Raw genomic sequence first — 19729 nt, forward strand, 5'->3', positions numbered from 1 at the left:
TGAGTCTAGAAACTGAACACTTTCCTTCCTCTGCTTTAATATTAAACACTAGCCAAGTCAACCTATTAGCCATTTCCTTAAATACTTTACACTTTCTGACATTCAACCCTCACCTGTAATGTCTTCTACTACTTAAATTTTATCATTCATTTCTAGTTTAGATACTTGTTTATCTTTTTAGAATTCTCAATATACTAAATTTCCATTATTAATCCATAATGGCATGCTACCCATTCTACACAGCATGAACATTTATGAATTTCAAAACTGGTTTCAAACCTTTAAAAATAGATTAAGTGTATGTAGTAGTATCAGGAAACAAAGTATTCACATGCAAAAAAATTATTAGCATCTACATAAGTTGTTTTTCTCAAATTCTCTTCATTTACCTCACTAACTTTCCTACTGGGGAAGATTTCCACCTAGGGATCTCAGCAACTGTTCTTTTCTGGTTCACTTACTACAGACGATGTGATATCAGCTAAATACCTCTCAGACAAGGGAGTTTTTGGAGCTCTTTATACTACTTACTTACCTTGCCTATGAAGGTCCCCTTTTCTCGAATATCTCATTCTCCTCCTTTGATAAAATTCAATGATTTTCAAAGCAACCTTGGTAAGCATTTTTATTGGATCCTCACAACTCTACAAATTAATTAATGAAGGCATTTTCCCCCTTCTGTTTTAAATATGAAGAAAGAGGCTGCGGAGATGAGAACTGAGACAAATGTCTTACAATCTTGGTCCAAGACATTCTCAACTGTCTTGACAGAGGCCCTAGGATCCTCTACGAAATTTCTTTCAACACATTCGCCCAACTCTGCTTTCAAATAAGCGGTATTCTGGAGCAAACTAGAAATCCTCTGAAAACAGGTTCCTGCGCTTGCGCTGCTCAGGTTATGCTGGGACAACCGACCAGATCCTAACATGGCAAAGAGAGATGAAAGTCTCAGGGAGAGTAGAACATCGATGGAGCAAATAAATCCCAGCTCCTCCTGCCATTTTAACCATAGTGCCCTTCATATGCTAAGAGCTGTGTAGTTTTCGTACACCCCACGCCAACCTCACGAGTTGGACCCTGATCAGGAAATTAATGTAACATGTTCAAAGTAGGTTTTAGAAGTCGGTTTAGGTTCACCCAATTTACATCTAGGAATTTCACAATTTCTGCAATATTGGTCCTGGGACGCTAGGGTGGGTGAAACGCGTATCCTCGGTGAAAGCCTAACTTCAGAGGTGAACCACGCAGCCTCTCGACCGGAAGTCACTCAACAGGAAGCGGCTCTAGCCTAGTCACGTGTCAGCCGGAAATGGCTGCGCCAGGAGTAGCGGAGTAAAGGTTGTAGCTTAAGCTCCGGCGTGTTGGTGGAAGAACTGGAGAGCCCCGCTGCTGCTGGGAGGAGAGCAGCAGGTAATGGCATGCTAGAAAAGGGGTAAAGCAAATGCCCTGATGTCCGGGTAAGTACGGTGTGGCGACACGTCGTCCACCCGCAGCACCGGAACGAGACAATGGAGGGGCGGCGGCCTTACGGGATTGTCTCTTCACTTTCCATCCTAGAAGTTGAGACCGTATATTTAAACTAAGTCAATAGAAAGAAAAAAAAAAAAAAAGGTTATGACTGAATTTAACTCCAGGATTACTGCCAATTTGCAGGGTGACCTTAGCAAAATTTGTCTCCATTTTACCCGTTGCCTATCTCTGGAAGCTCTCAAGTGATGTGAGATAGCTAGTGCCAAAAAAAAAAAAAAAAAAAAACTTTTGGAATGTTTCTAGTATTTAAAGGTGGCATTTCCTTTTTTTTTTTTTTTTTTTTTAATTAATAATAGGGACATAATGCTCATCGGGGGCTATCCAGTCAGGACTTTTACCGAATTAAGGGTGATTTGTGATAGAAACAGCTGTTTCAGAACTAAAGAACCTCACCAATATGCAGAGAACAGAAAAGTAGTGGTAGCATTGGGCTGTAGAATTTTCATAAGAAAATATTTTTTACGTATACATCACACTGTTTTGATTACATATATTTCCTCCACCCCACACAATCATTCAGTGCTCCTGCACGATAGAGATTGTATCTATCTTATTGAAGGCAAGCCCTCAAAAATTTGAGTCCTGGAAACCTAAAGCCTGCATTGTATTAGGTTAATTTTAAGTGTAGAGATACAGAATTTCACTGCACTAAACATTTTCCATTTTTTTTACATTTAAATAGATATCCAATAAATATGTTAGACAATGCCATAAATTAATCTTAAGCAGATAGTGATAGTGAACCAAGACAGTCTGATTCATAAAACCAGTTGTCCTTAAACTTTGCTTTTCTTGTTCCTGGGGAATCTGAATCTTTAGGCTAAAATTAATTCACCACTTCCCTACTCTGACATTCATCCTATCTAGTGGAGATCAACAAACTACCGGAATGTAGGCCACATGCAATCTAAACACAGCTATCCAGCCAAGAATGAATTTTTACATTTTTAAAGCATTTTTTAAAATTCAATAGCGACCATATACCCACAGTGTTTAAAATCTTTAATATTTTACCCATTGGGGAACAGATTGCTGGCCCTTACTCTAGGGTATACCTAGAAGCAAAATTGCGGGTGTCTTCTCCCTACTACCAAATTCTTTCCAAAGTGGTTATACCTATTTAGGTATAATTTACAATTCCACCAGCAGCACGAGAGTTTCAGCTATACTAAATTCTTGCCAGTAATTGAAATCATCAGATTTTAATTTTAGCTAAGTTATGGGTGCCTATTAGTTTCTGTGGTCTTATTTTTCTCTGACAATAGTGAAGTTGAGTATATTTTCACATTTATTGGCTGTTTGAATTTCCTGTTTTTGTGAAGTGCCTGTTCAAATCTTTTTTCAGTTTTCTCTTTGGGTTGTTTGCCTTTTCCTTGTTGGCTTCTATTCCTTATTCAGTTGCAAACATGTTACCCCACAAGAGCTTATTTGCATGATATCTACTGATGAAATAAGTTCTTAATTTTAATATTGGTTAGTTTTATAAATCTTCAGTGTTTAGTGCTATTTGTGAATTCTTTAGGAACTAGTGTTAAGGATTATGAAGATACGCTGTATTAGAAGCTTTAGGTGTTTATTGCTTTTCATTTTCTGGTTCCTGTTTCACTTTTTTTAGTATGCTATAATATGCATCAACTTCAGATTATGAACAATCTATGATCTTTCAAAATCACGTTTATGATCTTCAGGAAGCTTTTAAAATTGTTCTCTTATAGATATACATTACTAAAAATATTTTCATGTTTTTTTAAGGGTCAAGATGGAAAACCATAAACCACATAATACCATCAGGGAAAACTCAATTTTTGATATCATAGCCAGAAAAATTGAACTACTACCAGAAGCAGAAAGGTAGGATCCCTTAATTTAAAAATGTTTTTTACCAGGTGGGTTTTTATCAATATATTATCTCAAATTTACCTGGCCTAAGTATAAACCACATAGGATATCAAAAGGAAAAAAACTGAACTCTTTTTTTGCTTTGATGAGAAAACTAAGACCCAAATTTTATTTTATTCAATATCAAAGCTAACTGTGGAAGTTGAGGCTAGATCTGTCTTTGTTATCTAGTTGTATGATGATTTATTTGCAGCTGGGAGTACAACAATATGTAAACATTCATGGACCCATTTAAAAAACTTTATTCTCTTTCTCAGTTCATTTCTATCAGTATACTTACCTATCTAAAAATATATTGCTATATATATATTTTTATGACAACGTCAGAGAAAAGGGATAGTGGTTAAAGGTCTTTGAGATATGATTAAAGAGAAAAAGCATATAGTAAACATACTGGTCTTTGAAGAAGACATAGGCAACTACAGTGCCTCCACAAAACATTCTTAGACCTTGACAATCAAAGTCTTTCTCATGAAAATACATTTAAAATGAAAAGGAGCCAGCCTGGGTAAGAGAAACAGTCTCAGGTAGAGAGAATAGGATATGCCTGGGCCGAAGAGTTTGTCATATTTGAGGAACCAATGTTACCGAAATAAAAGGGAAGTGGACATTAGAAACAACAGTTTTAAGGAGGAGAATGAGATCCAATTAAACTTCCTAGTGAACATTCCAGGTGATTTTTAGAAAACAGATTTAAGGTAGTAAGGAAAGGAAATAGAAAAACTGGCATAGTTATCTTGGTGAGTACAGAGTTTAGAGTGGTGGCAGTTGAAATTTAAAAGAGGAAGGATTTGAAATACATTTTGGAGCTGTACTCCATCTTCAGGTGTGATGACTACACAAATTCCAGCCTTGCTGTTAACCACTCAACAAGGGAGAACCTAGAAACCAAGAGTCATAATAAGAACTGGGTGAGATTTTAAAGGCTTTATATCCCTCACCACCACCACACACCCACGTACCAATTTTCTTGAGGTAAACAGAAAAACTTACAAAGCAAAAAAGGATGTTTCCAAACTAAGCAAGGTAAGGAAAGCCATAGACTGACACAAGGAAATGAAATGGTAGCAGCTTTGAAAAAGATGCTTTACCAAAACTGCAATGTGAAAATTTAGTTCAAAGACAATAAATTGCTTTCAAATGGTGGCACCTAATCAGGGCACATGATTGTGTTCTGTTATCTTTACTTTGTTTCTATTTCTCTTCATTCTCATTTTATCTGTTAATTTTGACTCCTCATCCCATTATGCATTATCAGACCATTCACTATGCTTAAGTTACTCAGTATGTTAACTGTATAAACATTAAACTTCATTTTCTGATGTATAGAATAATTACATGTACCACATACTTCACTGCCATTTGCTAAATTTGGTCTTTGTTAGCTTAAAATCCATTTCTCCCACTTACTGTCTCAAAACATCAATTTGCTAATCAACGTAGAGTACCCAGCATAGAGTATCACTTTGTATTATCACTTCTTCTCTTTCCCAGTCCTGACACTAATGCTTCAGGGAGGAGTGAAACACATTAACTCCATAACACCTCCATGGAAGAAGATATTACTGACACCAAATTGAATACATCTTTGTATCTGTTATCAAATTGCTCATAGACTAGAGGGAAAATCTACCATTTAAATTAATGATTACAAGGTAGTAACATCTTGTAATATGTTGTGCTAGAGAGGTAAGTATTGAGTATTATGGGAGCTCAGAAGAGAGCCATCCAATTCTGACTTTCTAGAACCCGTTTGTTCCTTGCTGTATTAGGGTAAATTTCTACACTAATATTCTTTACAAAAATGATAAAAATATATTTTGAAAAATCTATCACTTAATCCTTAAGTACCAGCCAAATTCAAAAGCCTTTTAGTATCAAAGTCTATGTGTAAAACAATGATTTAAGGCTTTGGTTTAATGGAGCTAATCAAGGATAGATGTCTAGTTATTCCCAAAGCCCTAGTAATGCCAAAATGAGTTCACAGACACAGTGGAATCAAAAAGTTATTTTTTCTTACCCTCAGGAATCTACTTGAACACGGATCCATATATGTTGGACTCAATGCTGCTTTCTGTGGCCTAATAGCAAACAGTCTTTTTCGGCGCGTCTTACATGTGACACAGGCCCGAATAGCTGCTGGTTTACCAATGGCAGTGCTCCCATTTCTGACAGCAAACGCATCTTTCAAAGGTTTTGTAAGTTTACCTTTGAGTACAGGTAAATTCTATTTCACTATCACTAAAGAGTTTATCTTCATATATATTATTTTCAACTTAAATATCAAGTACCTATGTGCAGTGTTTGGGTAATACAATCTTGATAACCTATTATGTGGCAACAAATTCATATTAGCATGGCTTACCAACTAAGTAAAATGCACATACACAGTTCTGAATACTTTGTTTGCCATGGTACTCAGTAGGAATATTTGGAAACCTAATTTTTTATAAAAATGCTGACTGCCTTTTTAAATTTATATTCTATAAATTCCTTAAAAAGAAAAAAATATTTTATGGGAATAAGATTCTTTATATAGTAAATCTCTGACAGCACTACATGCATATATAAGACTTAACAAGTAAATAGGAGATTTAACTTCCTTTTTAAGTTTTACCATGTGTAAAATTTTGAGTCACAATTGTTGATAAATTATTTAAGTGCCGCTCCAAATTTGATTAAATTGGATGAGCACTTTGTTTGAATTCCCATGGCCACGGTGGAAAGAATTTGTATGAACAAGAGAAACCTGTTACCCACTAAACTAAACAGCGAATAAAATTATTAGCCCATGTCCCATATGAAACAAGTGCAGAAATCTAGAAGCATCCCATATGTTGAGATCTGTTATATCCAAGTCCAGCACGAATTAAATAATTTTTTTTTTTTTTTCCAAAGATGAGTGTCCGTTTGTTTCAGTGCTGGAATCAAACCCAGGGCCTTACACATACTAAGCATGCACTCTACCAATAAGTATCCCCAACTCTATTATAGCATGACTTGCAGAATTGCATTTGTTGTACTATTGCCTGAAAATAAATAAGTCAATCTCATATTCTTTAAATCATGTTTAACTATCATGAAAATCACTTCCAAAACTAATTTATTTATTTTCTAGGTGAACTGCATTGTGAAACCTGTATCGTGACACGGAGTGGACTTATTGGTTTTGTCTTAGGAGGACTGTACCCTGTTTTCTTGGCTATACCTGTAAATGGTGGCCTAGCAGCCAGGTAGGATTCTCTTTTCTCTTAATTACTGAAAACCTTTTAATACATATCTAGAAAACTCAGAACTTAAAACAGCAAATATACTTTCTCTAAGATTTAGAAGAAAGGCAATATTACCTTTTTACTTAGAAGACTTGCTTTTTCTTTAATCAATTTGGGCTTATCAAGAATTTGAAAATACTTATATATGTATCAGTGCATTCTACTGCCATGTATAACTAATTAAAACAAATTTTAAAAAGGTCAAGAAAAGACAGACCATGCTTCTATAATTATATCAAAATGGATTCTGCTATAAAGTATAACTAAAAAGAACCAATAAATTTTTTTAAAAATTTTGAAAAGTTCTAGAACTTTATCACACTATGACTCTTGGGTACATAGTTCAGGTTACTAACCTTACTTGAGTATTGAATGCTCACTACAAAACTGCAAAGAGTACTATGTCTAGTACAAAAGTTGTATTATATACATATTTTCTTAGATGAATCTGAGCACTTGTACTAAAGGAAAATTCTATCAGGAATGTCCACAACCATAAGCCTGCTAGTTCCAAATAATTATGTTATTTCTCTGTTGAACTCTTGTATTAGCAGTCTATTCTGTATGAGTCTTCAGAGGTAAACCAGGAAAAAGAGGCAAAAAAGAAAACAAGGCAGTTTTTAGGACTAATAGACACTGAAGAGAATAGCATTTCCTAATCATTATCTATTCAACTTAAGACTTCTAGGATTAATATATATTGCACATAGGTTTTTCACTCAATACAATACTCTTTTCTGGTGATTTCTAAATGTTTTCTTACAGGTATCAATCAGCTCTGCTACCAGAGAAAGGAAATACCTTAACTTACTGGATTAGAATTTCTAAGCCTATCTTCAGAAGGATGTTATTTCCCATTTTACTTCAGACTATGTTTGCAGCATACCTTGGGTCTAGACAATATAAAGTACTTATAAAGGCCCTTCAGTTACCTGAACCTGGCCTAGAAATTCACTGATTTTAAGCAAATGTGTATACAAAAATAAAATTATAAAGACAACCTATAACTCTAATGTTAAAAATAAAGACTTATAATTTATCTTAAGACGTATAATTCCGGGACCTACAACAAAAGGCTACACACAGGGCAACAAAGGCTGGACTCAAGAAAGATGCCCTCTTAATACATTAAGCAGTGAATCTGGACTGTAACACATGAGAAAAAATTCAGCAATTTTCCATGAAGACTTCACAAAGTCAAGCAGGAAAACTAAAACAAAAAAAATCAACATAGCAAATGTTACTTTTGTTTCCTCAGTTCAGGGTGTTACCTTGGGTATCATTAACCCATAAAATTTTAGAACTTATAACTTTCCTCACAGGACATCCATGCTAATCTATATTCTTGGAAAGCTCTATTTTTGTAAGATATAGACAAAGTTCATCCTTCAGAGCTTCTCTCTGTTGTGGTATAGTTATCATCAGAGACTTGAATCACTCCTTTTTGTACATATGTACTAAGCAAGCTAACTAACTTCTAATCCTCAGTACCTTCATCAGTTACCTCACTCAAGACTGGTATTACATACATAAATTACCTAATAGCACCTGACACATCAGGCACTCAAATAGTAGATATATATTCTTCCTATTGGTTCTTGTTTTGCTTTCTGACATATCTTCATGGATTCAGTCACTAAGAGAGCATTTAAATTTTTAAGTGATCTGTGTATTCTTCCAAAATTTCTCATCCTAGTTCTTTAAACTATTTTCTTGTATTATAATAGGACCTGAATCAGCATTGTCCAACCTGTGATGAAAGGTATCCCTGTTAGCCACTAGCACCTAAAATTTGGATACATAGCTACAGTATTGGACAGCACACATCTAGACTAGCACTTTCTTATGAAGCAACTTAGTTACCACAGAAGAGTACCACGTCAAATCGTAAATCCTATCCATATCATATTCTGAGTGTATTTCAACTCCTTTCAAATGTAGTGACTTAAATGTTAAGCAATATTATGCTCTTAGCCTATTTAAAGAAAACAGTTGCCAAATTTAAAATTCAAGTGACTTAAAATACATTATCAATTTTGCACAAAGCAAAGATGATCTGTTATCTCAATAGGCACATAAAATGTATTTTTAATATAAGAAATGATACCAGTTGAGACAAGGAACCTGTACCAGAAGAACATTATGCCCAAGGGACAAGGGAAATAAGGCACAATTTTACTGTGACTATCCTCCGAATTATAGTTATGAGTGATTTTATTTGCTTCCTTTCTGGATTTCTCAAGTTTTCTATCAAATATACTTTACTTTTAAAAGTAGAGAGAAAAGCTGGATACTGTGGTGCATACCTGTAATCCAAGCAACTTGGGAGGCTAAGGATGATTCCAAGTTTGCTACAAACCTCAGCAACTTAAGGAGGCCCTTTCTCAAAATTATTGAAAACAAGGGCTGGTAATGTGGCTCAGTGGTAAAGTACCCAAGTTCAACCCCCAGTACCCAAAAAAACAAAAAGACTGGAGAGAAAAAAATGTACATGTATAAAACTTAAAAGTCAAAATAAATTACCTACTTCTTTTACAAGCTAAAATATCAAGAGTAAAAGTTCTTTGATTCAAGTTCTCCATTTTATCTGCATTCTATCACTTTTAAAGCAGAGTTCTATCACAGTAAAAATAACTAAAATTCCATGCTTCAAAAATAAATCCAAATTACTCAAAACTCCTTAATCAACTTAGATAACCCTATATTGTTTATTACAAATCATTTCCTTACTATTTTTAACTGTTAAATACACCCTAGTATACCACCTATAAATGGGTATATATAATCATTAATAATGGTTTCTGTAATCAAAAAAGATTTCTAACATCTGTCCTGTGCTACATTATTTCTCAAATCTTTTCAGTTAAAAGAAATGGGCAACACAGGCAATAAAGTATGTTTAGTCTACTGCTACAAATCTGCCAGAATTTTTGTTCATAAGGCAGATACGACACATGACCCTGCTGTGAGCTGCTTTACAACTTAAGTAAACTTATTCATAGCTAAGATCTAAAGAACACTGCCTTCATCAGGAAGGCAGTTCTTCATATGTCTTGTCAGATTATTTAAAATCTTTTACAATTCACTTTGTATTGTTACATGGCTTTGAAGGGTTTATACTAAACATATTTTGTAAACATTGAAGAGTCAGAGTGGTTTAGGAAATTGACCTCATGGGAACTCATGAAAGAAACAATTTGGAAGCACATTCTAAGGAAAGGAAGGCTATCAATAAAATTCAAATTATATTAACAGCATTACACAATGTCCCAAATAATTAGTGACTAGACTTTGGTGAAAATTGATTTTTATGAAAATTGAGCAAAGTAATTTTAGGTCAACAAAAAAATCAGTATGTCATAAACAAGAGGGAGTGAGTGACTGAATATTAAAACTACACATAAACATATTCAACTTCAAATATGAAAAATACTGTGCTGATCAAACAGCATTCTCAAAGTTTCTAATGGAAGACCAACCTTCCCTTTTGGACCCCCGGCTTAGATGGTAACTAAATGAAACAAGAATGTGGGAGGGAAAGCTCAGAAAAACAAAAAATATGAACATTTAGGAGGGTCTCAAAACTGTATTGATAGTGATGTGTATCTTACTACCTACTCATCAAATTAATATGGTGAAATACTGAATTTATGTCTTCAAAATGCTGAACTATATATTAAAAAGGTAATTACTTATTATTGGTGAATCATTCAGTTTGTGTTCCATTGAAGTAGTAGGAATTTATGCTATGGCACTTAAACCTTTAGGTCCTGTAGGAGCAGTAGCCACTTGCATAAGAGTGGGAATGATTTTTACTGCTTGGCTTTACAGGCACTAAATAGATTTTGCGAAACTTAAGTAGACAATCCATTTTGAATAATACCATACAAAAGCCAATTTCAAAGCTATTGTGAAATAAAAGCCTATCTCCTGCCCTCTCCCTCTTCTATCATCTACACACTTCCTAAGTGAGTCATTAAAATGACAGTCCAGACCAGGTGAGGAAATGTGTTAACATAAACCAACAAAAATGAGATAAAACAATCCAGAGTTTTTGAGTTTTTTTCATACTTACAATAAACCAGAAAAATATTTGATTAAAACAACCATATGCCACAAAAAGGCCACTCCCATTATCCAGAACACTAAAGCCCTTATATAACACTATAGATTTTAATATAAAACAGTAAAACTCATCAGTAAGCTCAAAATATTCAAAAACAAAAAAAGTGTTAAGTACTCAGAAAAAGCTCAAGAATCCAAAATCTCAGAATCCACACATCCTAGTGTTACCCTAAATTGCAATTAACTACCCATACATTTTGTCACCATTGACTTTTTCAAAATTTACAGACAAATCAATGTATCTATTTAAAAAAAGGCTACCCTTTATAGTTTAGAACTTTACATTAAATTTTATATTCTACTCAGCAAGATGTCTGTCTGTCCTCCAAATTAGATCTTATGTTCCAGGAAATAAATACAAATTCGTTATATGCTTGTAATCACTGATGGCCTGTTTAGGTAGTTCTAGTCCACTACATGTAATTCCATAGAATGTGCTCTTGATTATGTAAAGAAACTAATATATTTCTTGATGAAATACTATAATTCTCTTCTCCAATGGTTACAATGTTTAAAAGGTATGCAAAGAACTGAGTATCACTCCCAAGAAAGAAAAGTATAATTTCGTTCCAAAATTAACTTGGTCTCATGTATTTCTATTAAGTCTTTCAAGCATTCCAGAGAATCTTTTCATATCTCCATTTCTGGAAAGTGAAATCAGTATAGAAGTAATTTGGGAACTTGAAAATGGCATTCATTTTTTTTCAGCAGATGCCAAATTTTTGACCGACATGGCTCCCACAATTACTTTGTTACCATCAGTCCAGTCAGTTAACAGGTTGTAGGAAAAGATTCGTTTTTGCAGATACTGCTAAGCTGTTTAAAGAGAAGAGAGAGAGATTAATTTAGTGATTATAAAATGCACAAATATTTAAAATATTTTGAACACTTCTTTGGATATATCAGAGGTGTGACTACATTTTAGTTAAGTTTGGTCAAGGAAGTGCAGAAAACAGTAAGACAATATGATAGAAATAGTAGGTCAATATGATGTGTTAGTTCAATTAATGTATGAATTCCTGCCACCATAGGAAGACAAGTATCCAAGAGTTACATTTTTAGTCTAGTCTGTATCATTTTACCATAGAAGCACAATTAAGAAAAAGAAAAAAGGAAAACAAGTTCCCCAAATACTAAACATTAAACATAACCAAACCTGAAAATGTCAAAACAATTATTTTATATTCCAGAAATCTCCTTTATCCAAATACTAATCATTCAGAACACAACAGTTTCATATTAATCATAACTTTTTAATTAACAAGTAGTGAATAGGACACTTCAAGATACTGTTTACTACATACTCAAATAAACATCTGTTGTAAATTCAGAAACCCAAACATTTACAGTAAAATGTGCTTACACATAAATATGACCAAATTTATTTAAAGCCCTGTTAGATAGGTCCTAAATACATGCAATTACCATGTAAAAACAAGACCATGAGTTGATGTAAAAAATGACAAAAATCACTAAGTCACCAAAACTAGAAAAGAAATAATGAAATGGAAACTGAGAAAAGACAGTTAATAAAACACAAGAAACCTAACAAAGCAGCTTTAAAAATAGGCCAACCTAATCTTTTCATTTTTAAAAGTTTTTAATCAAGTAATTCCCCAAACTGCCATTTATAAAATGACATTCTAAAAATCTATACTTGGAATTTCAAAACATCCATTCAGAAAGCTTTGACTACTGTTTCTCCCCGGCCCCCAACTTCAAATAATGCAAAGCACGGATGTTAGGAAGAAAATATTCCAAGGGAATGGTATAATTTTTAGAAAAACGAACTTACTGCTTCCAGAACCTTTTGATTAAGACCCACAGTCAGCATTAACAACAATCATTTTTTTTCCTATTCATTCATTATTTTCCAATGTCATGTTAGAGATGAATAAATTCTTTGAGCCCATAACTGAAAGATCAACAAACCTGGTTTTATTATGACACCATATTTTTGTCATTGGTACTGCACAAAATTATATACAAAGAAATATATACAAAAATGTTCAAGTATTAGTTAAATTTCAATTCAAGGCTTCTCTTTCAAAAAGCTACATTTAACATATTTCATAAAGATAGCACAAATTAGTCATTTCAAATAATCTTTTCCAATTACTTTTGGTTTATATATATATATGTTGTGTGTGTGTGTCTGTGTGTACATATATATGTATATATATATATATATATACACTTGCATACTTATGTGTGTGTATATATATATATACATATATATATATATACACACACATATATAAAAAATTCAGTAGGCACTAAAAATCCATGCAGCTGCATTGTGAGGGGCTTGCCCCTGCCCTTATATAAGCAGGTTCATTACTCCAGGTTGTAAGTTTGGCTACTACCCATTCATGCTGAAGTGCAGTAGATGATTTTACAAAATATGCTGTGATGCACTGGAAACCAGAGACCAATATAGGTCTCAAATTGTATTATCTAGCAACAAAACATTTACAGTTGTGCAAGAACAAAGAGTCCATTTTCATAACCAAATAACAACAAAATAAAACATGTGTAAGATAACTTACATCTTTGGACTGCTGGAAAATACTTTTTAATTATGAACATTTTAAAAATAAAAGACAGCAGAAGCCCTGATGTTACCTCTTTTTCCTCATTTCTTATACTACCTTTTAAAATAAAGCAGGAAATGTGGCCAGCAGCTGGTCCCGTCTCTTCTGCCCCAACAGCTGTATCCACTTTAGCACAAAGAAAAACAAGGATGCTAAATACGTATATACTTTATCAAACAGTGATGTTTCACAAAGAATTTATTGCCTCTTACACTGAAGGACATCAATAGTTAAGAGTACTTCAAGGAAAGAATATGTTCCTTCTTTGGAAAAATAGCATCAATCATATCATGAAGTGGCCAGAACCACTCAATTTTAAAAAGTATTTTTAAATACAGTAAATACTTTTCAAATAGAGAGTAAGATTCTTTGTGAAGCCTCACTTTACACTTTTTCATTCACATTTCACAACCTTCAATATCTAATCATACATACAAAAATTTAATCTAAAATTTTAATACAACAAAAATAAAGGCGTTCAACAATTTATTCATACACAGTGATAGGATAATCACTGTGCTGGTCCTCAAAAAAAACATTTCATTAACCATTCTTATTCTTCATCCAATTAAAACACAGAAGTATGTTAATTTCCAACTTCTCTAATAGTGAGTGATTAAAATCAGTATCTAAATAGATTGTATTTCTATATATTCTACTGAAAACTAAAAGGCATTCTTGAACATCTAAGAGATTTCTGTCATCTCCAGCAAAAAAAGCTACCACATTTGTGCATGCCTCAAGTATTTATTGTCAACCTCTGAAAAGTTGCTCTAAATTTGGAATTCCAATTTGCAACTTGTACAACTCGGAACTTCCATTCAACTTCACCTGTTTCACTGTCTCCAAACTGTATCTCTATAAGCAGGTTTCAGTGTACAGTTGGAACCGATGTCATCCAAGGCCATGTCCACACTGGGGACAGAAGAGCTAGGTACACGCAAGTCTGAACAAGGGGACACATTAACAGCTATTTCAACCAGAAGAAGCATCTTAAATACATTGACCAGCACAAGTCTGTTTCCAGGGTGGACAGGGCCCAAATTAGATTCCCCTCCCACCTTCCAAACAAGGAAAAAAAAACCACACACACACACAAATTGAGATGTTGCCCATTAAAGTAGACTAAGCAGCAGAGCATGAGCGTTACGTGAAGAGATGGATCCTTACCAGGTTGTGAGGCGGGAACGACTGTTCTGTAACCCCTACAACGGAGCCTGGCAGGAAGGAAATCACCTAAAAAAGAAACTGTCAGAGAGATTTAATAGTCACAGGTTATCATTAGGAGTTGGTTACAGTGTCACATTCATGCTTTTAGCTAAACACTTAAAAGATTCATTATTACTTTTTTTCCTCCTCTGTAATGTGTCCAGTGAAGATGTCCCACTAAGGTGTTTTACATGGTGTAAGGGAGTTGAAAGGGGTAAACGCGGATAAAGAGCAGATTACTTGACCCTACATTTTAAGAGAAGACGACGCCTTCCGAGCGCACGCCGAGCAGAACTCCACCGACACCTTATCCTTGTCCACATGAAGACACACTCCTCCCGCCGAGTCGTCCTCTTCCAGCAGGTCCTGCTGCTGCTTTCCCACCGGCAGAGCGTAGTCATGGTCACCGGCGGGCGAGTCTCTGAAGAGCGAGGTGGTCAGCCGCAGTCCCACGCCGCTCAGCCGGCTCAGCAAGCGAGCCAGTCCAGTCTCGTTGGCTAACACTGCCCGTAGGTAGCGACTCTCCTCCTGCAGTGCTTGGACGCGTTTGCCCAGCTCCCGATTCTCGGCCCGCAGCTCCTGGTTCTCGGCTGCCAGACCCCGGACTCGACTCTCCAGCCCCATCACGTACTCCTTCTTCTTTAGCCGATTAAGACGGGCAGCGGCCGCCGCCGCCTTCCGGGGACTCTTTGTCGCCGCCTGGTTGCTGTCGTTGCCGTTGCCGCTGCCGCCACCGCCTCCTCCTCCTGGGGACTTTCTCCGCCTCTTTTCCCCGCTGCCACTGTCACAGCCGCTGCTGCAGCCTCCGATACCGTTTAACAGCCTCTGGAGTAAGTCAGAAAAGCGCTGCATCTCAGCGGCCGCAGCCTCGTCGTCATCGTCCGCTCTCCACAGGCCGCCACTATCGGAGCCTCCGCCAGACGAGGAGAGAGGCCCAGGCGAGCTGAGCCCGGGTTCCAGGTGCCAGTCCGGCTGCCTGGGGTCCAGTAGATCCGCCAGTTCCAGCCCAGACAGAAAGTCCATGTCCTCCGTTTCTTCCCCGGGGGCGCTGGCAATAGCCTCTTCCTCCATCTCCTCGGGCGAGGGCGCGCGCACGGCCACGCCGCCGCGGCTCCCCCTCCCGGCCTCCACCTCGCCCTCGTCGCGGTGCGGTTGCTTGCGGCCGGGCGATCCGGCCGCCGCCGTCTCCTCCTCCCTTGCTGCCGCCCGGGTCAGGTCCGGGGGCAGCGAACAGGTAGAGGCCGGCGCCGGGCTCTCACTGCGGGTTGGGGAACCGCTGCCCGAGGCTGCCAACAGCTTGGTCAGGCTATGCCTCATGGGGCCCCGCGGCGGGCCGACGTAGGCCCAGGCCCCTCAGACCGGGCCTTGCGGGCCCCAAGGACTCCAGGCCCCAGCGTTGTAGACGGGTCGGGGGCCAAAACGAAATGATAGGAAAGACCCGAGTCGCCTTCTGCCTCGCTTGGCCGGTTGACCCCCCGCGCCGGGGCGGGGGGAGGGATGGAAGAACCAAGCGGCGAGGCCCAGCGATGACTCGACCGCGCCACCAGACAACGGCCAGGCCGGAAGTTAGTCGTTCTCTCCACCCCTCCTACCGCATTTCGCGCGCCTACAGGCTGTAGTATCGCGAGAGTTCGTGGTGTTTTGGAGCGGCAGTAATTCTAGCTTTCTGGTGATGTCATAGTAACAGCGGTGAAAACAATAAGCCCCAGATTTATCCTTCCTATTTCAATAGTGCTTCCCAATTCCCAGACTCAACAATTTAACTCTCAACGTATTGTCATATTCGATTTATCTACACATAAATGTTTATAAGCAATATATATGTATATATCCATATATTCATGTATATACACACACACACACACACACACACACACACACACACACACATAATATCTTTCCCCTGAATCATCCCTAAATTGCACACAGGACACCACACCCCAAAATACTTAAGTAGACGTCTCTAAAAATAAGAACATTCTCCTTTATAATCATAATGTTATTAATCAAATTCTGAGAAAATTAACAATTACTTACTAGTATTATCTAATTACACGGTCCATATTCAGTTGTTGTCAGAATAATTCCATATAGTAGATACTTGCTTTTGAGTCAGGATCTAATCAGGAGTTACTGCATTTAGTTAGTTGGAGGTTTGTTTTGTTTTCATTTCCTAAACTTGAACAAGTCCCCTTATATTTTTAGTTTTTCTTAATATTGTCGTTTTGAAGAGATCATATTAGTAGTTTTGAATAATACACCACATTTTAGGTTTATTCCCCCATGATGGTGCTTTTTTATCCTGCTTCACAAGAGATTTAAGACTTGAAGCAGTTTATAAATACATTAGAATAGAGGTGAAACAAAACAGTTCACATTTTTTTAAAAAGTCAATAAAAATGTAGATAAACTATGCAGATAAGGATTTAGAAAAGAAGGAAAAATTAGTATCAGAATAGAAAGGACCCAGACCTCACACAGTTACTCTATTTGGACTCAAAATAAATTGAGTTTCCTGGCAGTCCAAGTAAAAAAAAGAAAGTAACGTTCCTTTGTTCACATGTAAAGCGCACATAAAAATTTTAACCTCTTTTCTAGTTCTTAAGTCTTAAAGGATAAGGTAACAGCTTTATAAAAGTAGTATCTGCTCTATAAAAACAAGTTGCCGGAAAGCTGTATACTGATAAATCCCAAATATCCAGAAATGTGCCTGGCACAGCATAAACTTCAACAAATATTTGTTGAATGAATGAAAGAGGAAGGACTATCATTTTTTGTTTTTGTGGGTTTTTTTTTTTTTTTTTTTTTTTTTTTTTTTTTGGCGGTGCTGGGGATTGAACCCAGGGTCTTGTGCTTGCCGGGCGAGTAGTCTACCAACTGAGCTATCTCCCCAACCCAGGACTATCATTTTGACTGAAGGACTAACACTAAAGTTTTTCTGAATACAAACAATGACACCAGGGGCAAAAATAAATATGACCTATGTTATCTGGAAGAATAAATAAAAAGCTGCCTTATCCTTCTTAACCTTCCCATTAGGAAAGGATTTGCTAAAGTAGAACAGCACACAGTTCAAGGTGATTTTTAAATGTGTTTTTAAATACAGCTTCAGAAGAGGAAAATGTACCTGAAGCAACAGTAAACCTCCCAGAAAATGGTTTTTCCTCCTTCTCCTCCTTCTGACTTTCTCCTTCACAGTTGTTTTGTTTATCTTTTTCTGGTTATAATGATCATGGCAAAAGATTTAGATAGGCCAGGAATGAATAAATAGTTAGAAATATGCCACTCACAATCTACCCCAAAATAACAATTCTTAAAATTTTAGTATCCACTAAGGTTTTCTATGTACAAATGCACCTTGTTTTATTTCCTTGAACTCACTATTTTGGCATGAACATATTGTGGACATCTTCCATACAAATAAATAAATATAAATAAATAGAGATCTAGGTGTGTATTTTAATTGTCTATCTAGAATTTCATTTCATGGACTTTTCATGAAATGAATGAACTTTCATTCAATCATTCATAACATTGAGGTTGTACTGCATTCTTTTTTATAATTTATTTATTTTGATTCATTGTAAACAAATGGGGTCCAACTTGTTTCTCTGGTTGTAGATGAAGTAGAGTCATACCATTTATGTAATCATAGATGTACATTATATTGCATTCTTAATCATTATAAACCATACTGAAATTTTGTGCAAGCACATTAGTTTACTTTTCCTATAACTCTCCTGGATAAAGTCTTAGAAGTAGAATTCCTGTGCACAATTTTTCTACATAGACCCTTATTACCTACCAAAAAGGTATCTCTCACCAATGATGTAAGAAAATATTTAGTTCCCAATCCACTCAGTGACAGTGGACTTTTTCTTTTTTAATGTGTCAATCTACCTTAGCATAAAAATGGTATAGTTTTGTGTGAATTTGAGTTTATTATGGAAAATTGTACATTTTTCACATTCTCAGTGGACTTCTAATATGAATGGCATGTCAGTTCATCCATAATTTTGTTAAGTGGGGAAAATAATTTTCAAGAAACATAATTTGTCTTTTCTTTCTTGATTTATATGAACTATTTGTTTCATAAGGAAAGCATCCCGTTGTCTCTTATATGGTCCAAAATTTTTGTCCAGTTTACTATTGACTGCAGATGGCATGATAAATTGCTTGCTTTTACAATAGGCTGTATTTTTAAATAGTCACTCTCAAAATTTTCCTCATGACTTCCTAACGGCTTTATTAGCCTAAATAATACTAATGTTTATCTATATTTTAGCACTTCTTTAGTTGTTTATATTTTAGCAGAAGTTTTATCATGGTAGTTATCTCATTAAGATCTAAATGAGCCAGGTGAAGTGGCTCAGGAGGCTGAGGCTGAGGATCTTGAGTTCAAAGCCAGCCTTGGCAACTTAGAGAGGCACTTAGCAACTCAGTGAGACCCTGTCTCTAAGTAAAATACAAAAATGGGCTGGGGATGTGACTCAGTGGTTAAGTGTCCCCGGGTTCAATTCCTGGTACCAAAAAAAAAAAAAAAAAAAAAAAATCTAAATGAAATGTATCAGTTATAAAATATGAGGTAGAAATATGACTTTTCGAAAAGTTATCTCCTACAAGAAAATTTATAATTCCTGACTTGCCTCATCAATTTCCCAATGTATATTTCACATACTGAATTTTTTTATACAGTTGAATCTATTTCTGGTCTTTTTAATTAATTTCATTGATCAGTCCAACAGTTCTGGAAGTGAAATTGCTCCAGTAGTTTTATGCTTCCAGCAAGTCTCTCTGTTAAACACTTTTACTTTCTCAGAGTTTTCTAACTGTACTTGAATATTTATTCCTCCACATTACTTGAGGTTTCAAGTTAAAAAAAAAATTCTAGAATTTTCATGGAGATTGCATTACATTTAGTCATTTCTTTTTCCAGTTAAGTTATGAAAATTTTGCTACTGGATAAATTTTTTTTCTTCCTTTCCATTTTCTAAATGGTGGTTATTGTTGTATAGGAAAGGTATTTATCTTTTTTGTCAAATTTTTAATTGACTCTCTCACCAAACTCTCTCAGTAGTTTTTATTTTCAACATATTTATT

The 19729-nt window shown here is 36.0% G+C and overlaps 2 protein-coding genes across 11 annotated transcripts; one reads left to right on the forward strand and one right to left on the reverse strand.

Moving 5' to 3' along the window:
* The first annotated feature begins 1284 nt into the window (after window positions 1–1284).
* Window positions 1285–7740, forward strand: Tmem126a (transmembrane protein 126A). 2 transcript variants are annotated; one of them, XM_047516254.1, is made up of 5 exons: window positions 1285–1410; window positions 3283–3381; window positions 5456–5649; window positions 6548–6662; window positions 7467–7740. In XM_047516254.1, the coding sequence occupies exons 2-5, from the start codon at window positions 3290–3292 to the stop codon at window positions 7657–7659; spliced, it is 594 nt and encodes a 197-aa protein (XP_047372210.1). In that variant the 5' UTR covers window positions 1285–1410; window positions 3283–3289; the 3' UTR covers window positions 7660–7740. The 2 variants fall into 2 exon arrangements, with proteins under 2 accessions (XP_047372210.1, XP_047372209.1); XM_047516253.1 differs by having other exon boundaries at window positions 1304–1457.
* Window positions 7741–10747: 3007 nt separating this feature from the next.
* Window positions 10748–16210, reverse strand: Crebzf (CREB/ATF bZIP transcription factor). Of its 9 annotated transcripts, none has more exons than XM_047516246.1 (4): window positions 14880–16210; window positions 14591–14668; window positions 13478–13546; window positions 10748–11642 (listed from the first exon to the last, which is right to left on the reverse strand). In XM_047516246.1, the coding sequence occupies exons 1-2, from the start codon at window positions 15944–15946 to the stop codon at window positions 14653–14655; spliced, it is 1083 nt and encodes a 360-aa protein (XP_047372202.1). In that variant the 5' UTR covers window positions 15947–16210; the 3' UTR covers window positions 10748–11642; window positions 13478–13546; window positions 14591–14652. The 9 variants fall into 9 exon arrangements, with proteins under 9 accessions (XP_047372202.1, XP_047372204.1, XP_047372203.1 ...); XM_047516248.1 differs by adding an exon at window positions 14252–14366 and having other exon boundaries at window positions 10748–13546; XM_047516247.1 differs by having other exon boundaries at window positions 14252–14668.
* Between the last annotated feature and the right edge of the window lie 3519 nt (window positions 16211–19729).

The sequence above is a fragment of the Sciurus carolinensis genome, chromosome 11 (genome assembly GCF_902686445.1).
Source record: "Sciurus carolinensis chromosome 11, mSciCar1.2, whole genome shotgun sequence".
Classification (NCBI taxonomy): Eukaryota; Metazoa; Chordata; class Mammalia; order Rodentia; family Sciuridae; genus Sciurus; species Sciurus carolinensis.

What these genes read in the sequence shown, in the direction of transcription:
- Tmem126a (XM_047516253.1), top strand. An exon ending in AAGTTTACCTTTGAGTACAG is followed by an intron (nt 5,650 to 6,547) that starts GTAAATTCTATT and finishes TTTATTTTCTAG; the next exon opens with GTGAACTGCATTGTGAAACC. An exon ending in AATGGTGGCCTAGCAGCCAG is followed by an intron (nt 6,663 to 7,466) that starts GTAGGATTCTCT and finishes GTTTTCTTACAG; the next exon opens with GTATCAATCAGCTCTGCTAC.
- Crebzf (XM_047516246.1), bottom strand. Translation starts at nt 15,946, where the DNA reads ATGAGGCATAGCCTGACCAAGCTGTTGGCAGCCTCGGGCAGCGGTTCC.